At 31.4% G+C, this 26,616-nt stretch overlaps 2 protein-coding genes across 2 annotated transcripts in view; both read right to left on the bottom strand.

Annotated features, from left to right (window-relative positions):
* LOC127851244 (heat shock 70 kDa protein 12A-like) overlaps positions 1–6,352 on the bottom strand; it is a 13,156-nt gene extending 6,804 nt beyond the window's left edge. Inside the window, exons 1-5 of the mRNA XM_052384867.1 lie at positions 6,215–6,352; positions 5,637–5,761; positions 3,875–4,023; positions 1,594–1,673; positions 967–1,105 (exon numbers count right to left, since the gene is read on the bottom strand). Of these exons, the coding sequence (XP_052240827.1) occupies positions 967–1,105; positions 1,594–1,673; positions 3,875–3,889 (234 nt within the window). The 5' untranslated portion in view covers positions 3,890–4,023; positions 5,637–5,761; positions 6,215–6,352. The remainder of the gene's footprint in view (positions 1–966; positions 1,106–1,593; positions 1,674–3,874; positions 4,024–5,636; positions 5,762–6,214) is intronic.
* A 10,792-nt stretch (positions 6,353–17,144) lies between these two features.
* On the bottom strand, positions 17,145–20,279 carry LOC127851245 (uncharacterized). Its single transcript, XM_052384868.1, has 3 exons — positions 19,943–20,279; positions 18,389–19,455; positions 17,145–17,492 (listed from the first exon to the last, which is right to left on the bottom strand). The coding sequence occupies exons 2-3, from the start codon at positions 19,443–19,445 to the stop codon at positions 17,284–17,286; spliced, it is 1,266 nt and encodes a 421-aa protein (XP_052240828.1). The 5' UTR covers positions 19,446–19,455; positions 19,943–20,279; the 3' UTR covers positions 17,145–17,283.
* Positions 20,280–26,616: the final 6,337 nt, after the last annotated feature.

Below are 26,616 nucleotides of genomic sequence, written 5' to 3' on the forward strand. Positions count from 1 at the left end.
GTATGTCAGACGTTTAATACAGGATTAAAGTCTAAATTCACTGTTCAGATGTATAGCCGCCAATACGAATGGTTCCAGTAGCTAACATCCTTAAAAGACATGATCAACATACTTTGTCAGCTGTATGGTAATGAAGGAACCTATACAAACGGCTTGACATATGCAATATTTCTTCTGAAAAACATTATTCATGTTCTTGTTTTATAGATATAGCAAATAAAAGTAATGTATGGTAAAGCTCGTTAGTGATGTGTCTTCTAATCTTAAGGTCTTAGTCTTTAGCGAATACATTTCTTTACTTTTCCGATTTTATTAAAATAAAGCATCACAATAGAGCTATATCAATAGACATATACATATCCAACTGATATGGAACGATATATTAGTTCTAGTACTACGAATGGACTGAGGATAGTAAGGTTTTTGTTGTTTAGTACTTGTCTATATGATTTTAAATATATTTGAATAGTATAATATATATACGATGTAGTCAATGTCTTGGTAGATTCGTTGACAAACTTCCATTAAAACTGTATGCCCAGGTCTACGCACAGTATATGCAATGACATAGTTACGTAACCAAAGTTGTTAACATGTACATGCAGCATTATATCGTGTTACATAGTATTCTTACCAATTAAACACGATCGAGATTAATTCATCTAAAGAAAAATGATTAAATTATGGTATTTTTATCAACTATAACGAACGTTTGAGCAGAAAAAGTTGTGTTTTCTATTCTGCGATAAGAGAAATTATTGCTTCACTCTCTTTTAAAATATGCTAGTCAGCTTTTGTTTGTACCTACCGCGCGTGCTCAAATATCGGAAAAACCCAGACTGGAGAATTCCGAATAACAACTATTAAAACAAACCTGTCTCAACATAAAGCGAATGTTGACAACCACATTTTTAGAACAGCGAACATGCAAGTCATGTATATCTAATACAATGTGTGCACGTATACCTCTTGAGCAGCCAAGCTCATGAAAAGTTTTGCTGAATCATCACATAATGCAGGTATTGTCAACACCCAATTGATGTCTTGCGGGGTCAATTTGCTTGATTGACTTTTCATTATTGAAACCACGTCTGTACTCATGTACCTATATTATTAAAGAAGCACATAAACTGAAATCAGCTAAATTAACTCGCTCGAATGTTTTATGCTTATCTTTGGCGGCTTTTCTCACGAACTGTGTACATGAAGCTGTATCTTTCCATCTTAAAAAATATCGTTCATTTCCATACAACGCAACACGTAAACATATTTATAAAATCGCCCAAAATGTATCTATATTATGATGTGCCAACTACAGCAAGAAACTAATTTTATTTAAGACTCAGCTATTTTGAAGATGTGGCTGATCTATTTTCGGGTATTGAGGCTGTCATTTTGTGGACAGGAATTAAGGTTCAATCCACGATCCAAACAGGCAGAGACTCTAGAATCTGTCCTTTTGTTTTAAACTATCTGTGGTAATAATGGTTCCACTAAGCATTGTCATGTCGTTGCTTAATTACTATTATAATGGACAAAAGACGAAAAAAGACTTTTTTTACATAGGTGAACCAATATTTTATGTTTACGAACCTAATTGCCAGTGATAACACTTTAAGAGCTGGAAGTCGTTTTCCACTTTTGTCTTCAAACATCGTGTCCTTGTGTATCGGCTACAAACAAAATATGAATGCGTGGACAGGATTACACACTGAACTCACAAATTAAACTTCCAAAAACAGTAATCTTCGAAAGCTAAGTTTTTTCTCCCAACGTCACGTGTAATATATAATGAAATTATAAAATGAGGTTATGAGTGATTTATATATATATAAGAAAAAGTACACTTGGTTAAACTTTTGTTTTGAGATTGATTGTAAGCTATGAAGAAACAGTGTTGTGTATATGAAAATTATGTAGCGTTTATCTTGACGGCGACACAATCGATATAATTCACAATAAAGTATTTTATATCGTTGTTTTAAATTAATTTCTGTCTATGTGGTATTGTACTAGTGATACTACTATGTAATCGAATGTTGTACCAATTTTCAATTTACACAAGTTCAAAGTATATAAGTTATGAATTTGGCGAAAAGTCTAAATGTCTTATAAAAGATCTTTCACGTCTAGGCCAATCCGTCTAATACAAAATTTTACTATCTTTTTACGCTAAAGGGTTACCCTTGGGTCGGGTCTCCACGACAAACACGTTAATCAAAAAGATGACCTACAATATCGTGACAATTTGTTATGAAAAGGGTCGACTTATGTTTGGTTTTTCGCTTGTTTGATGCTCATAATTATGTCTAGTACTTTGATCGCTAATATGTATTATCTTTGAGATGCCGACAATGGGGTTTACTTTCATTATGCAAAACGTTCTTACATCTGAGGTCTATAATACAACAATGTTTTAGGTTTGAACTTTTCGTCTCAGATGTCGACCCATTTTAATCAATGTGTTATGTTACAAATACATTCTACAACTATCATTTTTGTTTTCATTAGAAAACGCAAAAGACGTATTAACTCAAAATTTATACGACATTTTTGGACGTCATACGATGAATTTCGTTTAACGTTTTGTGTGACTAAGTTAAGAAACTGAAAGTTCTTCAACAGTTCCTCGATTGCATATGACAACAAAGCATTTAACGATTCGCCATTGCATTGCAGACATACATTTGAAAATGAAATGCTTATTGTCTTTGCAATTAGCTTTTAAATGTTACATGCCAGTCGGGCCAGTAACTTAAGAATTTGTACATGCCAAACATATTTTGTACATGCCTAAACTTTTTTAACCAAAAATATAACAAATCACATCAATTTAGCACTTAAACGCTACACATAGTAAAGCAGAACATTTGTTTCAATAGTAGTGACTAAAATGACATCTAGGCAGTCACTAGAATAAGAACGGTCGATCCTTACACCAGTGCTCTTGAACAGAGCGTTCTCTGGTGTCCTCGTACCGTTTCTTGGCTTCCTTTTTCTCTAAATCATTGTCAATTTTCTATTTTGGAAGTGCTTTACTTGGCTTAGCACCATGAACATACCTTAGATACTGCATAGCCTCTTTGTCGACAATGACATTTGTTGACATTCACGAAAACATAAGCGTATTACTTGATTGACATAATGAATGCAAAAAGCATCTACTCGATTAATTTCTAGAGAAACTGTCAATAAGAACCGAATGTGACCGAAATGCATCGGTAAAAAACAATAATGATGACAAGCGCAAGCAGGTGCGTGTTTTCATGTTAAACCAATCAAATTTCATTGTTTTACATTTTACGGCGAGGTGTTTAATCGCAAAATTGAAAAATATTTATGCAAATATCAAGCACTCACGCATTTTTTTATTAACTGTCAATTGGCTTCAATAATTGACATGCCTGGCGGGCCACAAACGTGAATTTTTTATGTGCCCAGCAGTAATTTTACTCGCCACGGGCGATCGGGCGTGTGCTAATTTCGAAGACTGTTAATTAAACATGTTTAACAATTGCCAAGAACAATAATGCCGCGTACACAAGTATGAATTTTAACAGGTGCGGATTCAGATCACGAAATATAAAATAGGATACAAAAACTTGGACGATTTTACGGTTTAAATACATACACACATTATGAAAAGAGTTAAATCTAGAAGAGCGCTGAAAAGGTTAGTGTCTATATTATGAGAAATAAAAAAGAAAGATAGATAGAATAATTATAAACAGATCTGCGAATATCGATCCTTCATCATGTGTATGAAGATATAGTTTTGTATTTGATATTAGAAGTTTTGATTGATAATTTCGATCGCACATTCTCTTTTTGTTGATGTTAACATATAAAAAACGAAAATTTGTTTAATAAATACCTTGTTCCAGAGCATCTTCGAAAACCTGTTAAAGAAATACCAGCGTTTGTATTCACCAGTTTCACACAGCTCGGCGTAGCGATGCTCCGCCTCAAATCCGAAGCAGTCCAACGTTTTACCGTCAGGCTTGATCAAAACGCATGTTGGGCCTTTACAAATAGAGGTGAATAATTTTACAACAATAAAACATATAAAGGATATTTGTTTATGTCAGTGTAAGATTGATTGTTATTTCACGAATGATCATAGAAAATATTATTTTTCTATGATCACGAGTGAAATAACAAAAAAATCTTACACTGACCTGAACACATTTTCTGTTTCTTTTATGTGCCTTTTTTAAGAAAATAATTAATAGTTGTTTCCGTTTCGCTGAAAAGTTACCCCTTCTCCCGTGACAGCCTTAATACAGTTCAAAACACAAAATGACGTCACTAGTGTGACGAAATAACGTCATTATACCAGCAAAATTCTCCAGTTAAACTCTTTAAAAATGTAAATAAACGGTGAAAAAGTATAAAATAAAAAGAAAATTTGTTGAATTCGGTGGAATGTCGATTTTTATTCACTCGTGATCATAGAAAATATATGTAAAATTATTTATGATAATCTAAAAATAGAAAAAGGATTTTCGACAATTTGTTACTTACACCGGTGTAAATAACAATTTGTTTATTTTCATTGCTGTTATTTCACTGCAGAAATGTCATATATTATCATAAGGTACAAAAGGATACTTATTATTAGTATAAAATAACAATAAATTGTTATAACAGTATGACAACTATTACTACTACTACTACTACTACTACCAACACTACCACTACTTCAACTACTACTACTACAACAACAACAACAACTTCTACTACTACTTCTTCTATTACTACTACTACTACTACTACTACTACTACTACTACTACTACTACTACTACTACTACTACTACTACTGCTACTGCTAAATAATATTTGCATCGTTATTATTATAATCATGAATAATATGAATTATTATTATTATGAATATTATTATGACTATTATTATTATTATCAATATTATAATCATTATGATTATTATTTTTTTGTAGTTAAAACAATTCTTATGTACATAATATAATAATTGGTTTTTTTCCCAAGAGAATATACTGGTATCGATAACAACACAATCATTGTCATTCCTCAAGCTGAGAGAATGTAATACAGAATTACAAAAAACTGCCATTGATTTCATTGTCGAGGTAAAGGCTTCGTTCAATGTCATTTCGGTGTAACAGCAGAACAGAACAGAACAAAAAAGATTTTTTTATTAGACTTAAGCATATTAAGCTCATCGTCATAAAAATACATATACAATAACAGCATGTGTCTAAAGTAAATATAAAATACGTCGTTTCGAACAAAGATCAATTTAAATATACACGAAATAAAACTGTTTTCGTTAGAGTGTAACGTGGTAGTTAATACCTAATGATCACGTAATGTTCAACATAGTTTTATGATTGCAATGAATATTTTATGATTGCAATGAATAGTTTTATGATTGCAATGAATATTACAATATCATGCACCTATGTTTTTTCAAGAGAAATATTTTAATTGTATACTTTATCTTCTAGTAAATACATAACAGGACAAGTACTTGAATATGCTCCTTTAAGATTTAAATAAAATGGATCAAAGCTCGCGTGAAATAACAATACAAACCATGCTGTGTAACAGCATACTTATTAATTCACACAACGACGCATAATATATCAGCTTGAATTACCATGTTTGTTTGTTTGAGGCGGTACGGTCGCACATCTACTTCAAACGACCAATTCTTTAACAAATATCGGTCAATCTGTCACTTGACACTCTTAGTCGATAACCTCGGTAGTTTCAGAATCTAAACTGAAAAGAAAATATTTTAAACATAAAATACATGTGTATCACATGCACATATCAATCATATAAACGCACACCGTGATAACGTCTTGATTTTGTTAATAAATTTCAATCCGGAATATAAACATATTTAATAATTTATATGTTTTTTTTTTCAAATCGAAAGTACGCATTGAGTATACCAGACTAAAAATTCATTGCAACTTTCGCAATTAATTGAAATATTCAAATATGCTCAATACATTTGTAGACATTTGTTTATCCTGTTTCAACATGCAACATTGACCCAATAAAGGGTTACTCAGTATTCGCTTATATCTCCTGTCAAAACAAAATGGGTTTTATTTTTACATTAGGAGTGCATATATTTGCAAAAGATTGTATAATGAACTCGCATAAAATTCAAAACAGCTGTGCTACCCAATATTTTAAACAATTTAAAACCATTGTGACTGTTACCTGATTCAGTTTAGTAGATACCGTAGATTCCACATTGTATGATTAATCTACTCACAGGTTTGTATGACTATCTTTGCACGACGGTTACATTACATTCACCTCTGTGTTGGGCTCAGAACGGACTATTGCTATGAAAGCGTCTCATTTATGTAATGATCATTCCAAGCGTTCATCATTGAGGTTACAGAATACTAAACAATCAAACGACGGTTACATTGCATTCACTGCATTAAAGAAAACCAACTCATACCATGATATCTTATATCAGTCTTAATTCATTATTATAAAATTGATATGTTTTTTTTTATGTTAAGAAACCAACATACATACACACGTCGAAGCAATTCCTAACGTCACTCAAAATAAATATGTTCAATTGTTTACCTTTGTGAAGTGCGTGGAATGATTCCATCTGTGTAAATGGGCAATAAATTAGTTCCAAAGAGTTGCATTAAAACTCGCAAGTTTTTGCACGATTTATCGTACATTTAAAAGTCATATTTCTTAATTAAATGCATGCGATCTTAAATATCCAATCAAATATACATTGAATGCGTTTGTTCGGTTTTGCCTTTTTTATAGACAAAATGGCAAGCTGAGCATTTCGCAGAGTTGTATGTGAGAGCAAGGAACGACAACTCTGCGTGGAGATTGATATTCAGCGCGATTTAAAAGTAACAAATAACATGCGGTAAGCGTATGGTTGTGGTTTCTTTAACCACTCAGAGCGATCGATACTGTTAACTATCAAACTACATGAGCACCCGGTAAGCGAAGATTTATACCTTTAATTTAGCAATATGGTATATTTAAGGAACAGACGCTTCTATGTCTCAACTTCTTACAACGGTTACCTCCCCGTCTTTCTCACTCCCCACTGTTATATCATCTGATGGAGTTATAGTTATATCCTCTATAGTATTGTTGGATTAATGCTTTAATATTAAAAACTGGACATTTACACACGTAAATCGATTCAAACTATTGCGAATGGTCCACACCCGTACAGCGAGTACGGCTCCTTCTTTCTCATGGGGACCAACATTCATTGATTGCAGTTAATTCAGGTTCTCAACCTTCGTTACTTATTCGCTTTCTTTCTATGCATAAAGAAAAAGAAACTCTCATTTTACTTAACTTAAATATTGTGTATTCTAGCTTCGGTATGCATCAACCATGCTAACAAAACCAATAATATCGTAGATTTTTAATAAAATGGTGGTTTCTGTCTACACTCCAATACTCTGATACAAATGCAAATGATAATATTATTGTGGTCTTCAAAAAATTCTTAATATATAGACAAGTGGTGTAAGCAATTAGAAACGAGCCTGATTATTCACATATTAAAATCAGAATGTATTTCAGAGTAATGAAGTTGAAAACTCCAATTATATGGAGCTGGAGAGATAAAGTATAGCTTAGAAACTTGGCAGCTAACAACTTTGGGATGTCAGATATCACAAGTGACAGGTATGCACTTTGACAAAATCATGTGTGAAGAAATATGATATTTTAGCAACTGGTTTGATGTATGGAAAATGCTCAATGCTTTTAATGTGTCCTGTTCTGACAGTTTTGGTCAAATTGGGATTAATAGACGAAGATATTCAGACCCAAACAAGCCAAAGTAAGATACATATTATAACGTATGCTTTATTACATTGAATAACTTGGGTTATCAAAAATGACTATCAATTATTAATTAAATCTTATTTTAATCACATTTCTTGTCCCGGACAAGAATTATGGTTTGAACACAATAACTTCAATTATCATGTGCCCTTTATATATATCCAATATTTTTTTTGGATCTATTGTCAATATAAAATTTACATCTCACTTTCAACTACAGACAATCACTTAACGAGAAGTTCCAGATAAAAATTGCTCAAGAAAATGCTATTGCAGACAAATATTGGCTATAATTATCATATGGAGTGACGCATTCAATCCTACACAACATTACAAATCTTCATTTATCAAAGTTAAATTAAAACAAAATATCACATGATCTAAGAACGGTTATGGTCTCAAATTTGACTTATTTTTCAGTTGTAAATAGGATTTTTTTTTCGTATTACAATACAAAAGAAAATAATATTTTAATTAACAAAAGAACAGTTAAAGCCAAGTATTATTATAAAAATGAGGCTAAAATCTAAAACTATTTGTTAAATAGAAAATGCTTTCAAGGACCAATGTGTGATGATGTTTATATAACTTAAATACGATAAACTCTAAAATATTAGAAATCTATGGGAAAATGCAAAAAAAAATGATAACGCAAATTTGGCGACGTTTTTTAATAATTCTGATTTCCAAATAAGGACCAAAAGTCTCGTAATACGCCACACATGAATGGATAAATAAAGTATTAAAATGATTATGGTTGCATATCAACAGTCAGTCATTCGAATTCATTAAATGCCCGATTAAGTCACGCTTGTAATTATGATTGTTCGCTATCTTTCCCCAGAGAGTACATATTTTAACCAACCTCACATTGTTTCTCTTTAATTGAAATGTCCGTAAAAGACGACTGAACAGGTTTAACTGGAATGATACTGCTCATAACGAGAGAACTTTTACATATTTATCCATATTTTATACTCAAGCACATAAGTGTAAAATCAGTCGTATTATTATTTATGGTCGTTCGTACTTCTTCGCCATCAATCGAGTTGTATTAACTTCTAATGCAACTGTATATACATATTAAATAAAAAAAATATCAAAAAGCTTTCAACTCCAATAATTTTCATAATAATTTTCAATTCTTCAACGATGCACGACTTATTTTCTGTAGACATAGAAGGTAAATAAGTGTACAATTAGAAAACCAAAAGAGAAATTTAAAGTGTGCAAGTAGCTCCGGATATTAAAAGAATGTACCGCAAAATGCACATGACTAAAGGCGCAATCTATGAAACATTTTATAAACAAACAAGGTCTGCTTTATGCAGCAAATTGAACCTCATTAGTAGTACAATTGTTATAGTTTAATTCATTTATTAATGTGTTGTTAATTTGGCATTTTATTTACATATATTAGCAAATAATTTCACTGCAGTCCAGGCTATCGCGTAGTGATTACATTTACGTGTATTTGAACAACAGATCTTTGGTTATTACCAACACTTAGCCGGAAAATATTACTTAAATCTTATTTTCATACAATCGATTATGTATTAGGAATCCTGGACAAACAACGAATTCATGTACCTTTACTTTATAATATGTATTATTATGCTAAATAATAAGAATTAAAACGGTCAAAGTATGAGTTTAAGATTGTGTCTTATGCACTGATGTGTATCTGTTTGAGATATAACTGATATCTATGCGTTTCTAGTGTAGTGCGTTCATAGTATAGTATAAGAATTGCTTGTATCATATAGCCAAACTTATTTTGAGCATGAAAAAAGGAAATAACTCCAACACCAATATAGAGTAACGAAAACCAGCGTACTTGTCGTTAGTGACATATATTTTCCTATACAGTTTTCTGTTGAAAGATTGATTTTTTATGATCCGGACAATCAAAGCGAAATTGCATACTTTGTCATTCGTTTTCAATCAACCATAATTATATGTGTGACTATATAATATGTCCGAACGTTTTGGTATTTTACATATTTAATGTGTAATGGTATAAGTACTACTATGTACGGAGTTAATTAATTTGAAGAACAAATGGTTTATAACAAATAGATGGAATAAAGCAAATAATGTGAAATATGATCATTTTCCGGTCGATGCATTATAACGGAGTCTACATAAAGATATTCAAGCTGTGGAAAAAAACAACTGGATAATAGGCCTAAGCGATGATTCCAATTGTATTATCCCATTTTGATTATCATTTTTAGTTGTTCGCTAGAACAACTAAGGTTAATAGTCGTGCTTGGAAAATTGGTATGCTGGGTACTACGATTCACCAAATCAAACTCAACCCGCAGCTGCGCCTAGAAAGAGTTCGCGGCTATAAATTAGCAACCTTAATAACAGCCGATTCCTTATAAGATCAACGGGAGAAAAACGGAAAACCTCAATACTAGTTTACCTAGTGATCAATAGAACAAGTATTTCATTGTGTAAAGCAAACACTAATATTAAAAGAAAAAATAATTTATTTAAGTATGCATATACGTTCCATTTTGTTATGGTTACATAATGATAAGTAAAACGCTGTTAATTAAGACAAATCGTGGCAATCGGAAATAATGTATCCATATTTGCTTAATCTCAACAAAAAACAATAAAAAGGTTTGTTTTGATCATTTATTACATTATTGTGTTTGATATATTTTCAAAATAATACTTCGCATTTTGACTCGGTACTTGGTCACTAAATCGTCCGGGTAAGACATTATGGACTATCGATAAACGTTGATAACACCGTATTGCTTTCAAGATGAGGAACCAAAAACTAACGAAATAATATAGTGTCATGATAAGAAGGAAATCGTTTCATTATCTTATCACATATGTTTGCCTTTCTCGGTCTGTCAGTATGGCAAGATTGAATAGGCTACCGAAATTTGTCAGTTTTCTATTAATAACACAGTTAGACCTCAATTTTTTATAGAAAAGTATAGTGCTAAGATGTTCCTTTTATAAAAACCAGAGATATTTTAAAGACCCGCGTAATGCGAAAATGAGTCTTATGCAATATGCGGCCACCGTAGCTATTGTCCAGTCTTGCGCAGACTAGGCTTGAGCTACGCTAGCCGAATGCGCCATAAGACCCATTTTAGCATCGCATGACGCGGCTCTGAAGGTAGGGTTTGAATGTGTCGAAGGAAAACTGCGTGTTAATCAAATTTTAAAATACATTATAAAATATTTTTCGATGGTGAAAAATAAACCCATAATACGCCATGTAAGGACACATATGAGGTGATCTCCCGTAACACTAATTGAAAAGCTGATAAATGATAATGGTCAGCGATTGCCCATGTGTCTGTTGAAAACATAGAAGATCTGAAATAAGAAGTAGAATATTCAGTTCGGATTTGAAATAAAATCACTTTTCAAAAATGAAGGTAATAATTTATAACAGTGTTTTTAAAACAGAAATATAAACAACAGTAATTTTAAATAATCAAATGGCTAAATTTCTGATGTTTGTATGAAAATGAATATTGCCAAGTTTTCATTTATACAATTTTTACTGAATTTTTTATTTTGCATTAAAAAGATCATGATCGAATATGAATTTTGATTTGGAACAGACACTTAACATGGATAAGGCATCAACGGTAAATGAGAAAAATTCAAATCTAAAGAACATTTATAACACCTTTGTCAATAAAGCTTCATAAACATTTTAAACACCCGAATAAAAGTTGGAAGAAAAATGCAACAAATGTTTGTCCTGGGGATGGTTTTGATAATTTAGCATATTGCCATTGTATTATATTAATCGAATGTCTACCTATAGGATGTGTTGGATGTGTAAAGATTTATTGCGGTTCTGTGAATTAGAGATGCGATATTTGTAAACTGTAATTTATTACACCATGCTTAGTAAACTACCACAAATAATACAAATCTAGTTGGATAAACATTACAAGACCAGCTAAATTATTTGCGACCAGAGAAAACTTCCGCAAAGTTGTTTTAAAGACGCGAAAAAAAACCTACCTCGTATTAATCGTTTACGTTCGGGACGCATTCAGAGCTTATTTACATAATGTATGCACCGAAAGTCACAGTAGTAAACAATATCTTTTTCAAAGTTGGGATATTGACATAAACCAGGCCATATATCCGCCACAATAATAAATCAATCATCATTTTAAAGATATTCAATTCACGCTCACGCTTTCTCTTTATTCCCATTGTGTAATAAATGTGAATAATTCTATAAAAGTTTGTTCATTCGACATTATTAGATAGTGTTTAAAAATTGACTTTCACATTTAACATACTCGTTAAATGTATGAGAGTCTTTATATATTACAATCACTTACAAGAGATGTTTTTAAAACATGTCTGCCCCTTAAGGAATAAAGGTTTAAAACGATGTTGATTTCTCAGTAAAGACCAAAGTTAGGCCAGGCCATTAAACAGGCTGGAGATGGTTTTGTTTGTTAACATCGTAAATAAATAAGGAAACTCAAGAGTGTTTATATATTGAGATCAACTTTTGTTCACATTCGCTGTCCTTTTATTATATATATTTTTACTTTTTTTTCATACACATGCCGGTACATGTACTACCAATTACTCTTGTGCACATTGTTTTGAAATAAGACATTCACGTGTTATTTGAAATTAGCTTAATACCATTGTGATCCTGGTGTTTTTGGAATCTGACACATGTTTATAAAAGTCTAAGTTAGCTAATCGGTGTGATATCTAGTGAATTTAATTTTTGGAGAATGTCACGTTATGCGTTATGACCTAATCACGATGAGAAACAAATGATTTGTCAACCTTACGTTTAATCGTATTACACGCGCTAAAACAATTACTGCTTATGTGACATATTAAGTTTTTTACGACATAAGCATATTTTTCAAATAGCATTTCCAACAGAAATAAGTTTTTGCTTGCAGTTCTTCTATTTGTGGAACATCTTTTTTTTATTGTTTTAAGTATTATATTATGTGGAACTATGCAAATTATTAAATACACGTTAACGAATATGAGCCTTCTTTGTGTTTTTCCATTCTGGGAATAAATGTACCATGGAATTTAATCAACATAGCATATTGTTACAAGACATACAGTTCTAAAGTGTGAATGTCTATATAATCTATGACATACAGTTATGTAATTATAGTTCTGTCACGTCAATCATCCTTCGTATGAAGATGTGCAAGTTTCTGCATCATTTATAGTTACTACAAGGATGCAAACGATATAGCAACACAAGAAACGAATGCAATTAGCCCCAGTAAATTTGATTTTTGTGTAAAACGATGCACAGAAAATAGATGTTGGCGTGTGCTATCTATCTAAATGGTTGGTCAGTTTAAACGGGGGTAAACATAGTATATTAGAACAGCTAATTTCAAATTCCATCTAAAATAATTTAGATCTCTCTTTTATACAAGAAACGAAACACATTATCATTATAGACTTAAAAGAGAGGACAGGTTATAGTTCTGGCAAGAATAACTTAGTGGCTTGTTTAGTGTAAGTACTCTTGAACTATTTTAGATACACTTGACAAAGAACAACTTTTATCATACCACCGCATTGATATCTGCCTGATATAACGTTGCCTGATATATTTTTTTATATCATGGTCAACAGTAAGTTCTTATATCAGTCAATGTTTTGAGTTACGTGGGATTTGCAATAAAGTCAACTATTTCTATCAACATGAATCAAGTTCAACAAAACAAACAATTTGATACTAAGAACGTACCTATTTTATTCTAGTTTAAAGTCATAAATCACAAAAATGTTTATTTTTTTAACAATCACAACACCCGCACTACAGAACTTAAATGACGTCATCAATGGGACAATACATCTTTAATATCGATATAGTTATTGCACTCTCAAGTGTTGCACAGAAAGTCAAGACAAATGATAACTGTACACTAATCCTCAACTATTTAAACAAACAATTTAACACGCTTATGTCAATATTGACACCCTCATCAACATGTCAATTTCAATACACATCTCCAAAATGGCGTCTCCAAACTATTCGGTGAAGTGTGTTCTTCGATTAAATTTGCCGCTGCAGTCCATTCCTGATCTCCAATGCAATACGTTTATAATTAAAGCGGGTGTATTCTTCCCATTCGTAGTTATACGATGTTTAAAATAAGCGATTATTTGTGTCGTCTTTTCGAACGCCGTTGCTACATGTATGTAAACGTTTAAAAGCCGGATCAGCATAATCAGTGTACATTTTAAATATAAAAAATGGATTGTTTTGCAGATTTTTAGGAAGTGTGGTATTATAAACAGAAAAACAGGCTATTGTCCCATCGTTTATAATATATCAGGGTCGGCACGAATAAAATAACGGCTCGGCAAGCATCGCCGTTATATTATTCTAAGCCTCGCCTGATATTTTACAAAACGATGGGACAGTAACCTGTTATTCTCTCTATATATGAGCGAAAGTATATTGACAATTCAGTTGGTCTTCAATGAAAAAATGAGCTGCCATTCACACCATTTGCATTCATAATCAGCAAGTAATATCATACCTGAATGCTAGAACTTACTCATAAAAGGATTATGACAATATCAATAGTAACAACATGATTACAACATCATTTGTAATATAATCATTTCACAATATACAAGGAAATACTTTTATTCCTGTTATCACTTTACAATTATCATTGTAATATTTACGATGGCAACGAATATTCATAAACATGTACGATATCATGAGCTGTACAGATTATGCGTATTGGTAATCAGTTGTTACTGGAATGGTCCACATTTTCCAATACTAAGAAAGTTAAGTACTTCCAAATATTCAACAAAAGTACATGTGACTCCAGAATGATTTTCAATATAGGAATACTGAGATGCCACAAGCATTTTTAGGAAAAAAATTGCACACTTAGCCAAGAATTAATCACAAAACACACAAGCGAACATATAACTTAACTCTTTGCATCGTAATTCAAAGTTAAAAGCAACACAATACTTTACAAAATCAACACATGTTGTGCCATATACGTAAGAAAACAATTATTGTCTTATATAACATGCTCGACACTAATTCTAAAAAGCTTAATATAATCTGATTTTTTTATGTGAAACATGTTTGAAAAGATGATTATCCATTAACTAAACGGTACTCTAAAATGTTTTCCTAATTATGAGTGAATTTTCTCTTGCTTGAATGTAATTTATCCGTTCTTTTTTTGAATCTATGACAAATTCAGTCTAAATTTATAATTTTGCCAATCTGTTAACAAGTCCCTTTAAATGTTGAACACAACTCATGGGGCAGTAATTATTGAATAAACTATTGTGTACGTTTGAAGAACGAAAATGTGATGATAAATGTTTGTTCAATGTATTCACGATCCGTGTTAGATAATGTTATGGATCGGCAGACACCAGCGTAAAATAAAAGCGTGGTATTTTTTGATGTTCTCAATTCCAAATCACCCTCGCAATCGCAGACGCGAGCCTTGAACAGGTAGTACTTGACTTGACTTGAATATGGAGGTATGACAATGCTTTTGCCAACCGACAATTGACATTGATGTTTAAGAAATTAATGTTTAAGAAATTTTGGAAAAAAAATAAGTTTTTGTAATTACTATTTTTTAGCATTAAAGATTTATATCGGGATGTATTGCATTCCAACGACATTTTATTAAGGAGGGTTTGGTATATGGTAGTTTACAAAAAAAAAACACAACCTAGTCAGGAATATTATAGATTAAATGCCTTAAATATTCTCGTATTCTTTCACACAATTTTGCAATTATTCTTTCCATAGCCATAAAAAGGCTGAATTTTGCGACTTTCGAGCTATTTTAAATGGACTTTTTCACGTTTGGGTAATTAGACAAAATTGAAGACAATTCTTTCAGATGTGCAAATCGTCGTTTTAGTAATGATATTTGCGAGGAAACAGTAATATGGAACATTTACCATGCTCTAAAATATTCATAATATGCATCTTGTGACGATTTAAAAACCTGAAGATTAAAAAGTGTTACAAACGCGAAACGATTGACAAATATAGATGGTTATGTTGTTATCGTTATATTATGATGATTGCTTATATAAAGTATAAAATACACGCCTAACTATGTGAGCAGGGGTGGCAGAGTAGTGTAAGTGTTAGACTAAAACTCTAAGAGTGAGTGGTTAGAGCCCAGTGGAGAATTACTTTTTACTTTCTTAAATTTTATACCTCTTTTATACTTGAGCAATGTAGTTCCAATGTTGACATTTATCAATTTCAAGCATTTAATGACAAACTTCAATACACGTCAAAATCGGTGAAAAGGTCTCTTTAAAGGAAACTGCCTGTCGTAATGTGTTTATATTGAAACTTTAGATAATAAGATGTTTCTCTTCAGACAAAAAGCGAAGCATGTCTCCCCTTGACTGTAAATCTCTTGTGCACTCAACATTTTCACATGGTGTTTAAAAACTAACATTCTTATTTAACATACTCTCTAAAACACTCACTAACAAGATATGTTTGTTTTAACGTATATGCCCCTTAAAAATATAACGTTTTCAAATGATTTCGATTTTCCAATCAATGCCTAAGTCAGACAAGGAAATTGAACTGGCTGGGGTAGGTTAGTTTGTAAACATTATATAGAAATAATAAAATCCAGTATGTTTACAATGGAAATTCGTGTTCATATCCGCTATCCTTTTATTACATATATTATTACTTAGCTTTTTTTATTAAAAAAACAAACATTTATTAACAAATACTCTTGTATAAATTGGTTGTGAAATACGACACACAAGTTTGTGTTTAAGTAACCTTTATACTATTGGGATTCCGCAGTATTTGGAATCCCACATATATTTATAAAAAGTCTAGGTTAGATAATCTATCGGTTATCTTGTTTATTTATGTTTCGTAGAATTCGCAACTCGGATTATGTCATATTATGACATAAGCACAATGGGAAACGAATGCTTTGTCAACCTTATTTGTAATTGAATTGTACACGTGTAGAACTTTTTTTAGCTTATTTGAAATAATATGTTTAATGTTAAATTTGCCAGCAGTAAACACTTAAAAAAATAACACATGATTTGTTATATACGTACGCAAATAATACGTGTAATATTCGTGTAATATTGTACATGCTCGACACTCATAATCTGAATATAAGCCATCTGTTCATAAATAATGCGTAACATGTTTCAAATGATAGTCATCCATAGACGAAACGGTATTTCGAAACATTTTTTAATCATGAGTTCGATTGAGCTTGATTGAATGTAATGTATACTTGTTTTGTATAACTTTAATTTGGCCGATCTTTGAACAATTAAAATGGCGAACACACATATTACTCATAGTGTAGTTATTATTGTGTGAACAATATTTGCGGAACGAAATCGTATTTTCATTTTATTCACGATCCGTTTTAGATAATGTCAGGGATCGGAAGACACCAGCGTAAAATAAAAGTGTGGTATTTATCGATGTTGTCTATTTCGTCGGTGCATAAGGTACCCGCTGGTGCAAGCCGCACGACATCTATAACATATAACAACGCTAATTCCAAATCACCCTCGCACTCACAGACGCGTGCCTTGCACAGGTAGTACTTGATTTTGTGGCGCTTTACAAGGCCTGAATGAGAACAGAACAATCTTATCAAATACATCTATATTCTCTATACTATATCATTCTTTCCGCTGTCTGGATCTTATGACTGCGCATAAGAGGTCGTGTTCAACCTCTTCTTTTGGTTTTGCTGCGTCAAATGCAATCGCTTGTAGCACATCACACATTAGCGACTTTGGCGACGATGCTTATCCAACTGATCCGTGGAATGAATCGCATACAGTTAAATTTCAGTCGAAATAAACTAAATGTACTGGTACTTTGATTTTTGATGCCATAATATTGTCGGCTTCGGACACGTTCGTCTGAACGTTAACTCTCAAGCGCAATCATCTGTCAGCGCATCCGTCAGCAGTTGTCGGCAAAAAAACTGATTGCACACAAAACAATGCGTTGTTGCCCTGCTTTTAATCTCTCGTTTTTATAAAGTGTTGGGATAAATGTTGTGAATTTACTTGCAGATGTTAAACATTCAGTAAAAAAAGTGTCAATAGTTTATGCACAAAAAAGCCTTGATCAATTTTTTCCAATTATTTATTAAATACATTTAAGCAACTTAACTATGTAAATTTATACATTTCTGCTTCATGTGTTGTTTAAATGAATCAAAATAATTGTTCATTGTTGTTTTTGTTAGCCCATGTAATGGAATATGGATAAAACGAATATTTTAGAAGATAAATTCCAAGCCTTTTTCCAAAGATTGATGGATAAATACCCAAGTACTTTATATAAATTATGAATTTATTCATTTTGGGAGACATATTTCAAGAAAGGTAATCAGAAAGCCTTTTTATCTGTCTCTTTTGAATTATGTTTAATTACTTTTTTTTGAATAAAAAATAACGTTATATATTCATGATAATTGTAATTTATTTGATTCTACTAATAAAAAGACTCACCTGCAAGATTTGTTTGGAGCATATTGAGGTATTTCTTAGCCATTGCCACTGACTTTCTCCCTATTTCGTGATCAGTGTTTATCACAAAATGGTCGGTTATCATCAAGTAACACTGGACGGTGTTAACGAAACTCCAACAGCGAACGAATTGTTTCACCGCATTGTTATTTTCAAACTCGGACATCACACCAATAGCTGCTCTTTCGAACATTTGAACCGACGATTCAATTTCACTGTCGGTTGCATAGTCCGAATGGTTGCCTGCCCTTGCTCTGCCACAGCAAAGCCACCGATAAGAGTAATGGTAAAAAATATAATATGCTAATCTAAGTAATGGACCGGCATACATGTGGACCGTCACAGCAATCTCCGTGAGAATATTTCTTGCCAGTTGTGCTCTCTCTGGATGTTTTGAAGCAAAATATGCGCGATATCCATTGTATACGACTTTTGCGAATGTTATGTCAATCCCGCGAACAGACAAACCGTTAATGTGTCTTTGCATCGTTCTTAAATATGACTTTTTCTGTCTGAACTCATTTAACAGTTGGACTGTTAAAGCGACCGAAACAACGTAAATATCAACATTCCATTGCGTAATGTTCGTCTCTAAACGTAAGCGGCGATTCAGAACAAAAATTCTCATTTCAATTGTACTTAACGCATTGTTATCTAGTTTTTGTTTAAGCGAGCAATATAGTGTTGCTAACAACCTAGACGAAGGAATCCTTCTTAATGGAATTTGAAGAACACGCGGGTGAACACATCTTATAAGAATATAGGTTAGAATTTCTCGAGGCAAAGAAAGTCTAGCTATAAACCAGAAATTTGATAAGCCAAATAGTCTGAATAATGCGATTAAAATTATCTGTGTTTCTTCATATGGTGTTGTTACAAATCGTATTTCTATCATATCTTCTCGAATGTCGTAACCAAGACTTTGCATTTCTCTGAAGACACTATGTTTATCAATTTCAAATCTAAACGCCTCTGTAGCATCTCTGATAACCATCATAAAATGTTCGACATCTTCATCGATAATGTCTTGTTCCGACATTTTCTATAACCTAGATAAAATAAATTTGTATTTAATTACATAGTTACTAACACTTTCAATTACAATATAAACTTGAACGCAATTTGCTAAGGTTGTATCATTCGCAGTCACCTGTAGGTTATTTGAAAAACCAGTTATATGTATTTATAAATTAAAAACATCTTTCTTCTTTATAAGGAAGTAAGGACGTTTGACATTGTTAAAACAATGGTGTAATTAGAACTGTACATATTATTTTTGCTAAATCCTCACGTTCGCTCCGTTATTTGTAACAGTCAAAGTCAAAATAGAGTTTTTGTACAATCTTATTCACGTTATAAAACATATGGAATAAAATAAAAAAGGAAAAATAAGGTATGCACTAGGTTTTAGCAGTGTCTAAACAGTTCATGTTAGGACTGTTTTGAAAAGTTAAATATATTATTCACAGAATATTGTGATGCGTATGATTGATCTTTGTTTTAAAATTAGATTCAAGACATATACGAAAAACCTACCTGTTTGCTCACTTATCAATATCGACTATAAAGGAATATTGAAGGCACTTCCGAATGCAAACTGTTATCGCCATTTTAGAACAACCTGATAAAACACATTCTTCTATATGGTTTAATTTATCTTAATTTAAAATATTATCTATACAGTAGTTATTTTAAAGAAGATATTATCCGAATTACACTATTATATCCTTAAGTGTGTTTTCTTTATTTCAATTTAATTTAACTCAAAGACTGTTAGTATCAATGTAAACAAATCATAATCTTAAAACGTTTGATTAACCAAGGAAACAAATGGTCGAGTGTTTCTCACTGTAATTATTAAACTAAACAGACAAATATACGGGTGGACACACACATATATATATATATATATATATATATATATATATATATATATATATATATATATATATATATATATAGCCCCTTCCTAGTCATACAATTTGAATGTCATGTGTGTTATCATAAGGGGGAAAACCTGACACATATTCTAAATATAGAAAACATCGCATATATGACCTGCACGGACGATTTTCTAAAAATAAATAAACCAAACGCAACATTCATGACATGTTTTACAACTCAAACTGTTTGCTCTTATACGCCGAGCAGGTTTACTATATGGGATCCCAGACAATCTTTTTTGTATTATTAATGAAAATATCCGGATTGTTTTGGGGTTTTAAATATAACCCGATTACATAAATAATTATAATATGATAGTGTTTTTTAAACGAGTTAATCGGTACGACTTACATGCAATATTTTATTTGTGGAATTGTTAAAGCACACAAGAGCACGTGAAAGACAACTTTAAAATTACGGTGTATTAAAAGTTTGCCAAAAACAATAGTTATAATTTTTTATTCGTATATATATATATATATATATATATATATATATATATATATATATATATATATATATATATATAAATGCATTAAAGGGGCCTTTTCACGTTTGGTTAAATTGACAAAATTGAAAAAAATTGTTTCAGATTCTACAATTTTCGTTTTAGTTATGATATTTGTGAGGAAATAGTAATACTGAACATTTACCATGCTCTAAAATAGCCTTTATTTGCATCTTTTGACGATTTAAAAACCCGAAAATTATAAAGCGTTGCAACGCGAAACGAATTAATAAATTGGAGAGTTCTGTTGTTGTCGTTATATTTTGTGAAACTACCAATATTGCTTATATAAAGTATAAAATACGTGAGGTTGTATACGGAAGGATGGCCGAGGGGTCTAAGTCATAGACTTTTTACTCCAGTGCTCCAGGTGTCAGTGGTTTGAGCCCTGCTGAGGGTTACCTATTAAAAAAAAAATATTCTTGATTTTTTACTGGTGCTTTTTGTATCCAATGTTTACATTTATCAATATAAAGCATTTAATGACAATCTTCAAAATATGCCAAAATCTGTGAAAAGGCTCCTTTAATCATCTTTGATTTACGCTAATATATATAAATATATATATAATATATATATATATATATATACTTTTGCTAAGATTTTAAAATATCTTCAAATGAAAGGTTTATTAAAAGCATTCACTTCATTTTATCGGTGTGCAAACTGACTGGAAAAACCAGGTACATTGCGTTGTTGTCATATTGGAAATGTTTGTTTTTTGTAGACCTTGATATTCATGGATATAGTATTCATTACTTAGTGATCAAATAGGGCTCCTCTTTATTCCTAGACTTTTGTTCAACGACCTTAACGCAAACATGGCATGGATAATTTTTTTGAATTAAAGTACCTGTATGTTTAGGTGTGTTCGTTGTAATAGCTTTCGCCAATTATCACTTTCACACACAAATATAACACATGCGTGTTTTTGTATGTGTTTACTTCCAAAATTCGTATCTATTCATTTAGAGGGCCGATAATACGGATAGACATGCTACTTGTAATTCACTAAGTGATTTGAATGTCTTGTTTAAAGTGATTAATTAAGCATTGTTAAAGCATTTTATATTTTATGAATGCCTTATAAAAAATGCGTATTAATTCGGCTCGTTTCTGTGGCAGTGTATAAGAAATTCGTGATCGGTAATCTCCGTAGACAACGCAGGGCAGTCTGTTATTTTCTTCAAATACGAAGGGAATTCGGAACGTCGGCAATTTCAGACTCGTGACTTTCCGAATCGTTGACTAGGTGACGTTCAACCTCCGCGCAAAGATGTATGTGTCTGGAACCAGCATAGCTTGATGAAATCCATGCTGTTTTCCCAACCACGTGATGATAGCCGAGCGAGGTGGTACAATAATATTCCTGTTGTTATGATTCCTTTTTTAGATTAGGTAATTTGTTTTCATTATGCATATACAATTATACACTGTTTTTTAAATATAAAAGCAAATCATACTACTTTTAATATTATAATGCTTAAAAGTAATACTTAAAAGTAAAAATAAAAACCTTTGATAAATATTTGTGGTGTCAGAGATTGTATGTGAGAGCATTGTTACAACCCGTTTTGCAATAAACCCGTTTTGCAATAAAATTATTGCAAAACGGGTTGGAGTGTCTTATTGCAATTTTTTTTTTAAACAACCCGTTTTGCAATAAACCCGTTTTGCAATAAAATTATTGCAAAACGGGTTGGAGTGTTTTATTGCATTTTTTTTAACAACCCGTTTTGCAATAAACCCGTTTTGCAATAAAATCACCACACATTTATTTGCAATAATTTCATTGCAAAACGGGTTGGAGTGTCTTATTGCAATGAGAATTTTGTATAACAACCCGTTTTGCAATAAACCCGTTTTGCAATAAAATCATCACTCTTGTATTTATTCAAATGGATTGGAATAGTTAAAAGTGATGTTCAAATTTTGTATTTAAATAATATTGTTTTAAAATAGACAAAACTGTGAGTTAAAACTTAAAATTAAAAAGCATGGAAGGTGGTGAATTTCGAGATTTAATACGATAAAACAAAACAGAATGTGTGTCGAAACGTGTTGAAGTGTCTTCATGCAACGTCAGTTGTGAGTTACAAACCGTTTCGCAAAACAATCATCACATATATACTATTTGTTTCAAATTGATTTGAAACGGCATAAAGGAAGTTTAAAATGTCGCCTGCAAGGTAAATATGATACAACTAAACTGAATGTATATATGAAGTGATTTTCACCAATTGGGAAATTAAGTGAAAACAACCCAGAAGTGCAATAACTTTATTGCAAAACGGGTTGGAGTGTTTTATGGCAATTTGTAATTTTTATAACAACCTGTTTAGCAATTAACCCGTTTTTCAAAAATTTTATTGCAAAACGGGTTGGAGCGTCTTATTGCAATTTGAAATTTTTATAACAACCCATTTTGCAATAATAACATGACACATGCATTAATTAATTAAAAGGAATGGATAGATTAAAAAGGAAATTTAAAAAATCGTATTGAAATAATATTATTTCCAAATATAGACAAAACTGTTAGTTTCCACTAAAAAGTAAAAAGCATTGAAGGCGATGCATTTCGAGATTGAATGCGATAAAACAATACAAAATGTAAATAGAAAGTGTTTCAACCTATTAAGTACTGAAGTGAAGATAACGCCGAAATGCAATAATTTACTTAAAAAACGTGTTGAAGTGTCTTCATGCAATGTGAGTTGTGTGTAACAAACCGTTTCGCAATAAAATCATCACATATATACTATTTTTTTCAAATTTCTTTGAAACGGAATAAAGTAAGTTTAAAATGTCGCCTTCAAGGTAAATATGATAAAACTAGAGTGAATGTATATATTTATGAAGTGATTTTCACCAATTGGGGAATTAAATGAAGACAACCCAGAAGTGCAATAATTTTATTGCAAAACGGGTTGGAGTGTTTTATTGCAATTTGTAATTTGTATAACAACCCGTTTTGCAATAAACCCGTTTTGCAATAATTTTATTGCAAAACGGGTTGGAGCGTTTTATTGCAATTTGATTTTTTTTATAACAACCCGTTTTGCAATAAACCCGTTTTGCAATAATACAATGACACGTGTATTAATTAATTCAAATTGATTGTAAACATTAAAAAGGATATTTATAATATCGTTTTTTTTATATTTCCAAATATGGACAAAACTGTTAGTTTCCACTAAAAAGTAAAAAGCATTGAAGGTGATGCATTTCGAGATTTAATGCGATAAAACAATACAAAATGTATATAGAAAGTGTTTCAACCTATTTAGTACTGAAGTGAAGATAACGCCGAAATGCAATAATTTACTGAAAAAACGTGTTGAAGTGTCTTCATGCAATGTGAGTTGTGTGTAACAAACCGTTTCGCAATAAAATCATCACATATATACTATTTTTTTCAAATTTCTTTGAAACGGCATAAAGTAAGTTTAAAATGTCGCCTGCAAGGTAAATATGATAAAACTAGGCTGAATGTATATATTTATGAAGTGATTTTCACCAATTGGGGAATTAAATTAAGACAACCCAGAAGTGCAATAATTTTATTGCAAAACGGGTTGGAGTGTTTTATTGCAATTTGTAATTTGTATAACAACCCGTTTTGCAATAAACCCTTTTTGCAATAATTTTATTGCAAATCGGGTTGGAGCGTCTTATTGCAATTTGAATTTTTTATAACAACTCGTTTTGCAATAAACCCGTTTTGCAATAATACAATGACACGTGTATTAATTAATTCAAATTGATTGTAAACATTAAAACGGAAATTTAAAATATCGTTTTTTTTTATTTCCAAATATGGACAAAACTGTTAGTTTCCACTAAAAAGTAAAAAGCATTGAAGGCGATGCATTTCGAGATTGAATGCGATAAAATAATACAAAACAAAAATAATACAATAGTTTAACCTATTTAGTACTGAAGTGAAGATAACGCCGAAATGCAATAATTTACTGAAAAACGTGTTGAAGTGTCTTCATGCAATGTGAGTTGTGTGTAACAAACCGTTTCGCAATAAAATCATCACATATATACTATTTTTTTCAAATTTCTTTGAAACGGCATAAAGTAAGTTTAAAATGTCGCCTTCAAGGTAAATATGATAAAACTAGAGTGAATGTATATATTTATGAAGTGATTTTCACCAATTGGGGAATTAAATAAAGACAATCCAGAAGTGCAATAATTTTATTGCAAAACGGGTTGGAGTGTTTTATTGCAATTTGTAATTTGTATAACAACCCGTTTTGCAATAAACCCGCTTTGCAATAATTTTATTGCAAAACGGGTTGGAGCGTTTTATTGCAATTTGATTTTTTTTAAAACAACCCGTTTTGCAATAAACCTGTTTTGCAATAATACAATGACACGTGTATTAATTAATTCAAATTGATTGTAAACATTAAAAAGGAAATTTAAAATATCGTTTTTTTTATATTTATCTTAACTTGTACTTAATTGTTTGAAATCACGTTCGATACACATTCTGTGTTGTTTTATCGTATTAAATCTCAAAATTCACGACCTTCCATGCTTTTTAATTTTAAGTCTTAACTCCCAGTTTTGTCTATTTTTTAAACAATATCATTTAAATACAACATTTGAACATCCCTTTAAATTAGTCCAATCCATTTGAATAAATACAAGAGTGATGATTTTATTGCAAAACGGGTTTATTGCAAAACGGGTTGTTATACAAATGTCACATTGTAATAAGACACTCCAACCCGTTTTGCAATAAAATTATTGCAGAACGGGTTTATTGCAAAACGGGTTGTTATAAAAATTCAAATTGCAATAAGACAATCCAACCCGTTTTGCAATAAAATCATTGCAAAACGGGTTTACAATTGTATTCCAAAACGGGTTGTTATAAAATATCAAATTGCAATAAAACACTCCAGCCCGTTTTGCAATAAAATAATTGCACTTCTGGGTTGTCTTCATTTAATTCCCCAATTGGTGAAAATCACTTCATATATACATTCGGCTTAGTTTTATCATATTAACCTTGCAGACGACATTTTAAACTTCCTTCATACCGTTTCAAATCAATTTGAAACAAATAGTATAAATGTGATTATTTTATTGCGAAACGGTTTGTTACACACGATTCACATTGCATGAAGACACTTCAACACGTTTTTTCAGTAAATTATTGCATTTCTGCGTTATCTTCAGTTTAGTTCTAAATAGGTTGAAACACTTTCTATATACATTTTGTGTTGTTTTATCGTATTAAATCTCGAAATGCATCGCCTTCAATGCTTTTTACTTTTTAGTGGAAACTAACAGTTTTGTATATTTTTTAAACAATATCATTTAAATACAACATTTGAACATCCCTTTAAATTAGTCCAATCCATTTGAATAAATACAAGAGTGATGATTTTATTGCAAAACGGGTTTATTGCAAAACGGGTTGTTATACAAATGTCACATTGTAATAAGACACTCCAACCCGTTTTGCAATAAAATTATTGCAGAACGGGTTTATTGCAAAACGGGTTGTTATAAAAATTCAAATTGCAATAAGACAATCCAACCCGTTTTGCAATAAAATCATTGCAAAACGGGTTTACAATTGTATTCCAAAACGGGTTGTTATAAAATATCAAATTGCAATAAAACACTCCAGCCCGTTTTGCAATAAAATAATTGCACTTCTGGGTTGTCTTCATTTAATTCCCCAATTGGTGAAAATCACTTCATATATACATTCGGCTTAGTTTTATCA

The sequence above is a fragment of the Dreissena polymorpha genome, chromosome 11 (assembly GCF_020536995.1).
Source record: "Dreissena polymorpha isolate Duluth1 chromosome 11, UMN_Dpol_1.0, whole genome shotgun sequence".
In the NCBI taxonomy this organism is placed as follows: Eukaryota; Metazoa; Mollusca; class Bivalvia; order Myida; family Dreissenidae; genus Dreissena; species Dreissena polymorpha.